General features: G+C 31.4%; 1 protein-coding gene across 1 annotated transcript; it reads left to right on the forward strand.

Annotated features, from left to right (window-relative positions):
- Positions 1 to 7676: 7676 nt before the first annotated feature.
- On the forward strand, positions 7677 to 12061 carry LOC108454813 (exocyst complex component EXO70A1). Its single transcript, XM_017753394.2, has 11 exons — positions 7677 to 8038; positions 8197 to 8292; positions 8654 to 8859; positions 8956 to 9192; positions 9629 to 9767; positions 9855 to 10067; positions 10529 to 10734; positions 10872 to 11069; positions 11141 to 11240; positions 11318 to 11568; positions 11690 to 12061. Exons 1-11 carry the CDS (start codon positions 7880 to 7882, stop codon positions 11805 to 11807), a joined length of 1923 nt encoding a protein of 640 aa, XP_017608883.1. The 5' UTR covers positions 7677 to 7879; the 3' UTR covers positions 11808 to 12061.

Consider the following 12061-nt stretch of genomic DNA (forward strand, 5'->3'; position numbering starts at 1 on the left):
TCGCTTGCAAAGCTTGGAAATTTACTGTCAAATGATTTTCAAGCTAAAGAATCAGCAGGATTCCTTAATAATCTATCATCGGTTCGTTGATCATTGTGCCACCTCATAGAATCGGCTGTCTTTGATGACATGAAAAGCCTTTAAAGTCTTGGTATTAGAGGAAAATATCGCAAAACCTTGACTGTCTTCTTTCTTAACTGTGCCCCACCTTCATCTGCATTCACATCTTCTATATTTCTATTCATCCAACGAGACTTACCGCAAACATGAGAAGACTGTTGGTTTTTCTGATCACCCCAGTACAACATGCAGTCATTTGGGCAATTATGAATTTTATCGTACCCAAGGCTCAAATCTTTTATTAGTCTCTTCATATCTTGATAAGACTGGGGGATTTTTGCAAACGAAAACATCACTCTCAGAAACTCTAGCAGCATTGTAAAAGAGTTTTCGGTCCACCCTCCCAAACATTTTAAATGAAATAGACGAATGCAGAAGGACAATTTCGAATATTTTGACTTCGTTCATTTCATTAAGTAAATTGTAGAACTTTGCTGCTTCTTCATTTGGCTCCTCATCATGTGCGCTTGTTCCCGTTTCTCAAAAAACATTTCCACCAATATTACAATCATCAGATGCAATAAAGTCTGGTGCAAACGATTGCTCACCATGACTGTGCATATTAAATGCATCCCGCAACATACCTTCCATGTCATCTTGTCAAACATACTGATGGTAAGCAGTATCAAGATAAGTCGGATTAATCATTGAAGAAGTTCCACTAGATATACACTATCCATAGAAAATCCATTTTTTATACACTCTCCATAGAAAATTCATTTTTTATACCCCCGAATTATGCCATCAACAATTAGATGTTCGTAGACAACTTCAAGAAAATGTCAATTGATGTTGCCACACTTCTTACACGGGCAAAGAATCATATTCTCTTGGCTTGCATTTTGAAATGCAAAATTTAGAAAAGTTTGTACTCCATTTCGATAGGCGTTGCTTACCCTTGATAAATTCATCCAACTCCTATCCATTTCGTAGTTCTTGAAATCTAAAGTTGACAATATATTACAGTTACTTAAATGTTCTCAATTGATTTAAACCATGTCATTGTACTAAAATAGATAATACATATCAAGTATCAAGTATCTAATGGGTGTAAACTAATTCGTAAGTTGTGGGATTTTCAAGTATATATTTATGTATTATGTAAGTTAAGTAAGTTCGTAAGTTATGTAAGATATGATATGATAAATATTTAAGTATTATGTAAGTTATGATATGATATATATTTATGTAAGTTATGTAAGTTATGTAAGTTATGGTATGATATATATTTATGTATTATGTAAGTTATGATATGATATATATTTAACATTAAGATAAATATTATTTCCTTTAAACAATTTATTTTAATTAAATAATATTTAAAAACTTATCTTGAGATGAGAATTGGATAATATTGCAACTAAAGTATAAACTATTTTGTAATGACGAACCTAAATTGAAACTTTGTTTAACTAATTACATTGAACTTGCAAATGAGGAAATGGATGAAACCCAACCTTATTACAATATTTTTTAGAAAAAAATAGTAATTTGATTTTATATTAAAATAAATTTAAATAATGATCAATATTATTATATTGATAAAAATATTTATAAGTTTTAAAAGATTTAAAATATTAAATATTAAAATCAAACATTATTAATATAAAAATTAATCAATATGATGTATTACTTTGACAGTTTTGCTTATTATTAGAAATATATACAAGGCATGGGATATAATTTGATGAGTAACAAAAAGTAACTTTTCATTTTAAAAGCTTTTAAATCATTTTTTTGGAAAAAAGAATAGTAATTTGATTTTTATATTAAATAAATTTAAATAATGATCAATATTATTATATTGATAAAAAATATTTATAAGTTTTAAAAACATTTAAAAATATTAAATATTAAAATCAAACATTATTAATAGCACAAATTAATTAGTATTAAATATATACTTTTAGTAAAGAAGATAGTATTTAATCATATAATAAATTAATATTTTTAGTCAAAATATTGAAAAATTATGTTAATATTTAAATAGCAAAATTACATTCAAATGGTGCAACTAATTGATTGCAAAAAAAAAACCGCACAAGTTCAAAATGTACAGTAATAAACTTGAAAATTTATAAACTAAGATGAACATTTATTAAGAGTTATATAAATAATTATAAAAATTGTATATAATTTTTCAACTGATAAAGTATAATATAATTATAACATAAAATTTTGATACAACCATAATGGTTAACCAATCAATCACCATTTTGTAAAAAAATAGAAGAAACATGTGCTTGATAAGATAAAGTATAATATAATTATACTATATAAACACCAACTTCAGAAGTCTCACATTTACGATTTTGATTGCATTTTTGTATGGTGTTCAAGTATTGAAACATGCATTGCTAGAAGAGGCAAGCATTGGAGGCAGAGCAGCTATGCTACTACACTATCTAAGAAGAAAGGAGAAAGTCATGGTCATCGCAATTACCACAATGGAGGACCCAAAGCCTTACCTAAGTCAATGTGGATTGAAGCTAAGCAAATTGGATGGCAGAAAATTGGAGAAGCAGCAGAGGGATGCCGACGGAGATGTAGCAGAGGGATGCCGACGGAGATGTAGCAGAGGGCTGCCGACGACAATGCGAAAGATTACCGAAGGCGATGCAGCAGACGTAAACCCAGAATTCTTAACCAAATGTCAATATTAACAAATATATATGAGTTCCAGATCAAATAAACAACCCAAGATGTATGCATATTGATATATGTATATATATGCATATTGATATATATATAGACACACATTACAATCACGAGGACCAAATCATCAATTACACCATAAGGCAAGTTTTCAAGTAGGCATGAAACTGACATATTTACAAAGTATATTGAGTTTTTAATATGTGCCATTAGAGTCATTGATCATAAATAAGTTAGTTTCATACTCTTCTAGCCTCACAATGATGTGATGTCCCAAAGGATAAGCCAAGTCTCAAAATCTCCACACAAAAACAACAATGCGTAATAGTGCTTAGTAAGATCTAATGGAAAATTCATTAAGCCTACCTTGATCCAATGAGATATTATCCATGACTCAAGAAAAGTAAGAATGCAATGTTATAGCTATCACACAAACCAATTGAGTCAGTTCAATATGCATAATAAGCACAATAAGTCAATATTAACATAACTCATACACATATAGTACATTCCAATAATTCATTCATAAGTTCACTTAATCACATCACATCATATTTGTTAAGCACTTTATAATTCAAAACATTACTTCTCAAAGTCATATAATATTTAAGGTTCACATAACACTTATCTAGTCACTTCACTTTTTTTTATTATAAAGTTTAGATGTTTAGCCCTTAGCAATGTTAATGAAATAAGTTTTGAATACTGAACATTTCAACCAAACACCATTCATTGAATTTAATTAAAATTGCATCCAACCGAACACCATACACTTAAGGCCCTCAGTATGTACATAAGTGCCATGCCATAATTTAATAAATTTTAAATATTGATATATGTATATATAACCACAAGATTATAAACAGCAATAGTTAACTTCATTGTAATGAGTAGACTAAATTACCAAAAAAAAAAAATTAGAGTACCAAACAGAAAAATAACTATAGATTATTCAAGGATTTCGTACTACAAATTCATTAAGAAGCCCTATTTTGAATAAACCCTATACATTCACTAAATGATCAATGGCAGAAGTAAAACAAAAGCCCTAAATCAAATTTCAAAATTTCAAGAAACCCAAACATCTTCAAAACCCCGAAAAGAGAGATAAGCACAACAATCTAAGATTACCAATGTTAGCCTAAAGTCTAGGGTTCAAAATAACAACTAAATGAGAGTACCTAGATCTGTTGGACTCTCAAAAGCTAGCCTTCAGTCGGGTTTGATTTCGAAATGAAATCCCTTAACCTTTCTGCTTGCTGCAAAAATAAAACAGAAGTGTAACCCACATAAAAAATAATAGAAATGAAATCAAAATGAAACAAGGAGCTTCGGGTTTGATTTGAAATCAAAATGAAATGAAACCTGTCGAACCAAAAGAGAAAGAAGACGACAAATGGGCTTGATTTGGGGAAAATTTAGGGTTTAAGGGAAATTTTGATTTGGGGGAAAATAAAGGTTTCGGGTTTGTATTGGGGATGAAATGGATGAAACAAAAAGTGGCGCCTTTTTGTTAAACATAATGATGTCACTAAATCGCAAAAGAAACGACGTCATTTTAATTAAACTTTTAGCGGCATTTTTAAAAAAAGCGCAGCTAAAACTCGATCTTTTGCGGAAAAAAGTGCCACTAAAACTAGATCTTTTACAACATTTTTACAAAAGCGCCGCTAATTCTTGATCTTTAGCGGCGTTTTTCAAAAAAGCACCGCTAATTCCTTTGGAGACGCAATGCATTTGATAGTAATAAATTTTAATAGTTTAATTATTTCTTAAATTCCTTTTAGACTAAGTTTGTTTTCTTTCAAACAATATATCTAATTTGAAAAATTTTAATTATATTTAATAATTATTATTTAAATATTTAATATTTAAATTTTAGGTAAAATCAATTTAAAATAATTTCTAATAATTATTTAAAACATGAAATGAATTGAGATAAAAAATATATTTTCAAAACCATTTTTGATAAAAATGAACTTAACAACATTGAGAAAAAATGAAAATTTTTAAAACATTAGGTTTTTATTAAAAATACAAGAGTTGTCATTGATATTTTTAACTAGGTGTGACCAATACTTATAAAATTACCTTTCATAAAATAAAATTTTAAAAAATTCTTTTAAGAGATCATTATTATCTGCATCTTAAAATTAAAGTAAGGCAAGTTTAATTTGAGAATCGATTACATGCAAAGAAAGTTATAGCATCTTGTAATACTCGGAAATTGATACCTTATTAAACACATATTATTTTTAGATTTTGAAATTATAAATTCAAATTCAATATTTAATCATGAGGCTATAAATTTTAAAGTGTGTATGAATTTTATAATTAAGTGAATTTAATTTAAAAATAAAAATACTAAATTTATTTTATTTTATTTTTAAAATTGATTCAAGTTTGAGAATTTCATGTTAACATTTCGTATATATTCAATAATTTTAGGAACCACCTCATCAAATTTCGTAATACTAAATCTTGCGTAATTATCTGGGAATATAAACATATATACATAATAAATATATGTATAAACATGAGATCTAATATTTAATTAAACCACACTCCGAGCACTCCAAAACCTAGATTCAACCAGAGCATCATTTAATCAACTAACCTTTAAACCCTAATACCCTAACCCTTAAAACCTTGAATACTAAGACCCTAAACCCCAACACTTTAAAACACCAAACCCCAAACAACAAACTAATTTAAAACACTATACTCCAAAACCAAAATAACAAACCCCAAACCATAAACTTAACATACTACCATTGAACCCTAAACTATAAACTTAAAATATATACTACCATTTGAACCCTAAACCATAGGCCTTAAACCTTAAATATTAAACCCTAAACCCAAAAATAAATTTAATTAATATTAAGTACTGCTTCCCAATTTATTATAAACATAAGCTTTTACATTAATATCGATGTATATACACATCAAAATCCATATGAATTTTTTTAAGGGTTTAGGGTTTTAGAGTTTATGGATTAGTGTTTAGGGTTTATGTTTTTAAAATTTAGGATTTAAGGTTTAAGGTTTAGGATTTAAGGGTTCAGAGAAAGCCATACAACGTCGATTTTAACAGCTTGGTAACTTAAATGAAAACTTCTAAATAGTTTAGTTATCAATTTGTAACTTTTCATAATTAAGTAACTAAAATGAAACTTTCTCATAGCTAAGTGAATGGTGTAGTTTATATTTTTTTATAAAGTTAGTTTCAAATACCAAAATAATTAAATCGAATTAAAAAAATAAGAAAATAATATGAAAATTAAATCAAATCAAATCAAAATGAGTGACGGTTACCCTACTCAAAAATGGTTACTCAACTTTTTTCGGCGTTTGGACAAAAAACGCTGCTATTGATCAGTATTAGTGGCATTTGGACCAAAAACGCCGCTATTTCTTAGTTTTTAGTGGCGTTTTAGATAAAAACGCAGCTATTGATCAATTTTTAGTGGCGTTTTAGCTAAAAACGCCGCTATTGAACAGTTTTTAGTGGCATTTAGGCCAAAAACGCCGTTATTGTTAAGTTTTTTGCGGCGTTAATGTATAATCTTTGCGGCGTTTTTTGTTCAAAAGCCGCTAAAAGCCTATTTTCTTGTAGTGAATTAATCACATCCTATGAGGCTCTCTAAGTGTCCTGTTTACTCACATGTTACCTCCACTAAGATGTTAGATGACTTAAATGTGTCCCACTAATCACTACACTTCCATTTAACAATGACACAAAAACACGATTTTCAAATTTATTAGTGGGAAAGTTCGTTTAATAAGGTTCTCGCCACAACAAGGAACTCGTTAATCCTTGAAGTAGAACTCTGCAGTATCGACGAAATTCAGTAAAGTATTTTGCCACGAAGTTACCAATCTTATTACGTCTAAGTCTCGCGACTTAGGTGGTCTTTACTAGCGTAGTCTCTCAAAGTCTCTCAAACAATGCTACCTCGCCAAATAAGGGTGTGACAGATAAGTATACTTATAATCGTTGAAAATTAAAACCCCATAGGCCTTGACACCAAGGATCTCGAAGTTACTCTATAGAAGTTTATTATGAAAAATAATCTCAAAATAACAATATTTAAATAAAAAAATTGAGATTTAACAACATTATAAATAAAAAACTCAAAATAACATATCAAAATAAGTTACAAAAACTTTTCCAACATTTAATTTAGTGATGAGTATTTTTTAACTTTTAAATAAATTAAAATTTTCTTTGTTTTAAATATAAGAATCTTATTGATAGCTACTGAATTGTGATTGAAAACAATAGTCCAAAGGAATAATAGACATCAACGTTGAAAAATGAATTTATTATCTTCAAATTTTATAATTTATTTATATTTATTATTGAAAAATATTTTTTATTTATCCGTTAACCATGGAAAGCGTAACATAAATATAAAGTTTTAATCAAAATGAAAGTATTATCTATACAAGGTAATATATATATTAATGAAAATGAAAATAATTTCAACTTAGTTTTAATTTTTTTACAAGGTGAGATATATTATTTTGAAGGTATTTATATTTTTTTATTTTAATAAATCTAAAAGACATATACATATAACAAGAATTATAAAATTTGAACTCATGATATCATATATTCCACAATATTAACATTATCATTTCAATTAAAGCTACATTTAATTTTTATAATAATTTTTATAAATTTAGTCCTGATTGTTTCTTGAGAAAGCTCAAAGAACATTTCATAACAACCACAACCAAACATCCCTCTCAAAAATCTTAGTTGCAATAAATAAATTCATGCATACTATAAACCGTATTCAGTTCATGCATGGCATTGCGCAATAATTAGCTGACGTGGAATAAACTATTTAAAAATGGGCCTGGACCCCACCCGCCGGCCCGTTTTCCTTCATAACTACTTCATATTTTGTCGTCGAACTCAACGAGAGACAGAAAAACCGAAAAATAGTGACACGGTAACCCTCACTCAAATCTAATCTCTCAAATTAAAATGGAAAATCATTTTCAAAATTAAAAGCTTACGTCTGAAATCAAATCACGCCCCACCAGGGGAAAAAATAGAAGAAGCACTGTCGTCGGGCATCGTGAGAGGAAAATGGGGGTGCCGCAGGCAATGGCTGCTTTGCGGGACAAAGCAGCGCTCGTAAGAGAGTCCTTGCAGAAGAGCCAAACCATAACGGAAAGCATGGTCTCCATTCTCGGTTCTTTCGATCACCGTCTCTCCTCTCTTGAGACTGCCATGCGCCCCACTCAGGTCTCTTCTCTATATTTCCTTCAATTACCACAACCTCTCTTTTCTTTTTCAATTTTTTGTTTGATGGAGGAATTAAGTGATTTATTATTATTATTATTATTGAGAGAACTGTTAGGTTTTGATTCCAATAGTGATTTACTTTCTTTGTTTTTACGTAGATACGAACGCATTCCATCAGGAGAGCGCATGAGAATATTGATAAGACACTTAAAGCAGCTGAAGCTATTTTGGGGCGATTCGATCTCACGCGCAAGGTTTTTCGTTTTTCTGGTTTTCTCTGATTTATCGCTCTTTTGTTTATTTTATTAACTAATCTGAGATTAAGGAAACGTAATTATTTTTTGTTTATTGGATCCATTTGGCGCTCAGGATAGATATAATATTTTATTCAGCAAAGGAAATTAATTGGTCAAAACTATAATTCGAACGCTGTGTTGAGCTAGAAGACGAAGTTCAATTTTAAAACGTGATTTATGTTTTAGTAGTTTCCCGCAGCCAAACAGAACTTGTTTTGGAATTTTGTCACCATTCTCCCAATTATACCATATAGTTTGGAAATATGATGTCGTTTGTATTGTTAATGCTGATATTTGTACTTATACATACGTAATTTAGGCGGAAGCAAAGATTCTGAGAGGGCCACATGAGGATCTTGAGAGCTATCTTGAAGCAATTGATCAGCTGAGAAGCAATCTTCAGTATTTCACTACCCACAAATGTTTTAAAAGTACATCTGGTATAATTACTCATGCCAATAATTTGCTGACAAAAGCTATCTCGAAATTAGAGGATGAGTTTAGAAACCTATTAACAAATTACAGGTTGGTTTTAAGATTTTCTGCATTATGCTAATATGCTTGGATGATTCTTTTAGAATGGGAAATATTAAAGTGTTCTACGCGTTCTTTGAACTTCAGCAAGGTGGTGGAACCTGATCGCCTTTTCGATGGTCTACCAGATTCATTGCGACCATCAGCAACATCACCTGGAAAGCGAAATGATAGCAAGAAAGATTCTGATAACCAAAAGAACTCAGAAAATGCTGTTTACACACCTCCGACTCTTATACCGCCCAGGGTTCTACCTTTGCTGCATAATTTAGCCCAACAAATGGTTCAAGCTGGTCACCAGCAACAGTTGTTCAGGATTTATAGGTGACACCTGTTTTTCATGATCTGATACTAATATGTTTATGTTTCTCCTTAGTGATTATAGCTTTTAACCTTCGCCGCTAATTGGTTTCAAAATTTATGTGTTGTGAGAAATATGTGAAGAATTATATTATTAACTCTTCTCTGCTGGTCGAGTCGAAAGTTTAAAATCTTTTTTTTTTTTTAATTTAATAAGGTCTTGGTACTATTTGAGACTGGCAAGTAGCTTAAGTAATGATACATCAAGATTCTAGAGCACTAGAACTTGGCATGATAAATTACTTTATGACCAAAATTTCATATTAGATTTTTGCATATATAGAGCATCTCTTATTTTTTTGGATTTTGGAAAAACTTTGATCTTTGTTTGGGCTTCACCTTTTGGTGCTCTGGAATCTTGAATAATTGTTGCAAATGATATGATATTTCTAAATGCTAGGGATACTCGTGCTTCGGTCTTGGAACAGAGTCTGAGGAAATTGGGGGTAGAGAGACTTAGTAAAGATGATGTCCAGAAAATGCAGTGGGAGGTTTTGGAGGCTAAGATCGGGAATTGGATACATTACATGCGTATTGCTGTAAGGATTCGTGTAAAATTCTCTTCAGTGGTAGTGTTCTACTTCTGGTTCTTTTCGCCAACCCTTGTCATAATAATGCTTGAACAGGTCAAACTGCTCTTTGCCGGAGAAAAGAAAATCTGCGATCAGATACTTGCAGGCATTGATTCTCTCAGGGATCAATGTTATGCTGAAATCACTGCAAACAGTGTATCCGTACTTCTTAGTTTTGGAGAAGCTATTGCCAAAAGCAAGAGATCACCCGAAAAATTATTTGTTCTTCTGGATATGTACGAGATAATGAGAGAACTACAGTCAGAGGTATCATTAATTTTTTCTTGCAGCATAACCATTACAATATGATGAATTTTCTTTTTTTGAAACAGTGTCAGTTTATTCCTTTTATTTGTGATAATCATATGAATGAGAAGCACACCATGATTACTTTATGTTCTTTTTTGTTCTTAATCCATTCAATTCATGCATAAATTGCAACTCAATTGGAAAAGGTTTAGGGTCAGATACAAGTTTATCTAAAACATTATTGTGAACATGCATTTATGTAGTTAACTGCTAAGATTTTTTTATGCATTAAAATGACAAAGTTACAGAGTGAAACAAAATATTTCCGTAGTGAGATTAACTAGCATTGCTTTATTGTCCATTTAACTATGCACTTTGATAAAAGTACAACATGCATTGTAGGGACAAATGCATATTGATTCACATGATTTTATAAGCTGACACTTAATCCTTCTCTCTCTCTGGGGGAATGTGGACAGATTGATTATCTCTTTGGAACAAAATCTTGCACGGAAATGCGGGAATCTGCTCAAAGTTTGACAAAGCGGCTAGCTCAGACAGCGCAAGAGACATTTGGGGATTTTGAGGAAGCAGTTGCGAAAGATGCCACCAAAACCGCAGTTCTTGATGGAACTGTCCATCCTTTGACTAGCTATGTGATAAATTATGTGAAGTTTCTATTCGAGTAAGTTGTATTTTTTCCACTTCCAACTGCTGCTGGATTTTAGTTGTTATTGCTGTATCACTGTATATTTGGATTGTGTGCTACAAGTAATATTTGCTTGGTCAATCACATTTGATTGTGGTTGTTGAGTGGTGCAGCTACAAAACAACACTGGAGCAACTCTTTCAAGAGTTTGAGGAGAGTGATACGGAAGCTCAGTTGAAGACTTTAACTACAAGGATAATGGATGCCCTACAGACTAACCTTGATGGGAAATCCAAGCAGTATAAGGACCCTGCACTGACACAACTATTTCTGATGAACAACATGCACTACATAGTGAGATCTGTGCGAAGGTGTGTTTTATGTTTTTACTGTGTTTCGTTGGGATGATTCAAAAATAAACTCTTTAATATTTCATTGACAGGTCAGAAGCCAAGGATTTGTTGGGAGATGATTGGGTTCAAATCCACAGACGGATTGTTCAGCAGCATGCAAATCAGTATAAAAGGATTTCTTGGGCAAAGGTTCTGTTTGCCCCACTTATACTATGCATTCATATAGCTAAAATAACATGCTAAGTGGTTCTCTTTTAGTCGTGCAGGTCCTTCAGTGTGTCACCATTCAAGGGGCTGCACCAACTGGTGGTGGTGGAATATTGGGAGGTGATTCCGGCAGTGGAATATCAAGAGCAATGGTAAAAGACAGGTTTAAGAATTTCAATGCCCAGTTTGAGGATCTTCATATGAGGCAGTGCCAATGGAATGTCCCAGACAGTGAATTGCGCGAGTCCTTGAGGCTTGCTGTTGCAGAAGTACTCTTGCCTGCCTATAGATCCTTCCATAAACGTTTCGGGCAAGTTCTGTTTATAATTTTTTTTGTGGCTTCTTTTCTTCCTTTTCACCTCTCTCAATCTCATCATTTAACACTAACTCTGTTGTTTTGGTTTCTTGTGCTTGAATTAACAACACCACAGGCCTATGGCCGAGAGTGGGAAAAGCCCTTGCAAGTATATTAAATACAAGCCCGAGGACCTTGAACGAATGCTAAGTGAGTTCTTTGAAGGTAAGACGTGCGTCGAACAAAAGCGATAAAAAACAAAAAGGCAAATGCTGGTGAGAATCTGTTAAGAAATTTAGATACTGATGAAATGGAGCTTTCAACTAATCATTGTAGAATGACGAGGTTGTGTGTATTTTTTTCTGCAAGGCTTGCTTTGTTCTTCTTGTGTCTTTTTCATCTGAGTGAGTTTTGTACAGTTCTGTGAAGGGGAGAGGGAAAAAATGAAACTGAGAGTTTGATTTCAAATTTCAATATTAAGTTAATAAATGTCCAGATAAATTAAAAA

This window comes from Gossypium arboreum, chromosome 9 (genome assembly GCF_025698485.1).
Source record: "Gossypium arboreum isolate Shixiya-1 chromosome 9, ASM2569848v2, whole genome shotgun sequence".
Classification (NCBI taxonomy): Eukaryota; Viridiplantae; Streptophyta; class Magnoliopsida; order Malvales; family Malvaceae; genus Gossypium; species Gossypium arboreum.

Bases quoted from the DNA above. Each gene is read 5' to 3' on its own strand.
- LOC108454813 (XM_017753394.2), top strand. From the start codon at position 7,880: ATGGGGGTGCCGCAGGCAATGGCTGCTTTGCGGGACAAAGCAGCGCTC. The intron at 9,768-9,854 runs GTAAGGATTCGT...ATGCTTGAACAG, and splicing joins TACATTACATGCGTATTGCT to GTCAAACTGCTCTTTGCCGG. The intron at 10,068-10,528 runs GTATCATTAATT...GAATGTGGACAG, and splicing joins TGAGAGAACTACAGTCAGAG to ATTGATTATCTCTTTGGAAC.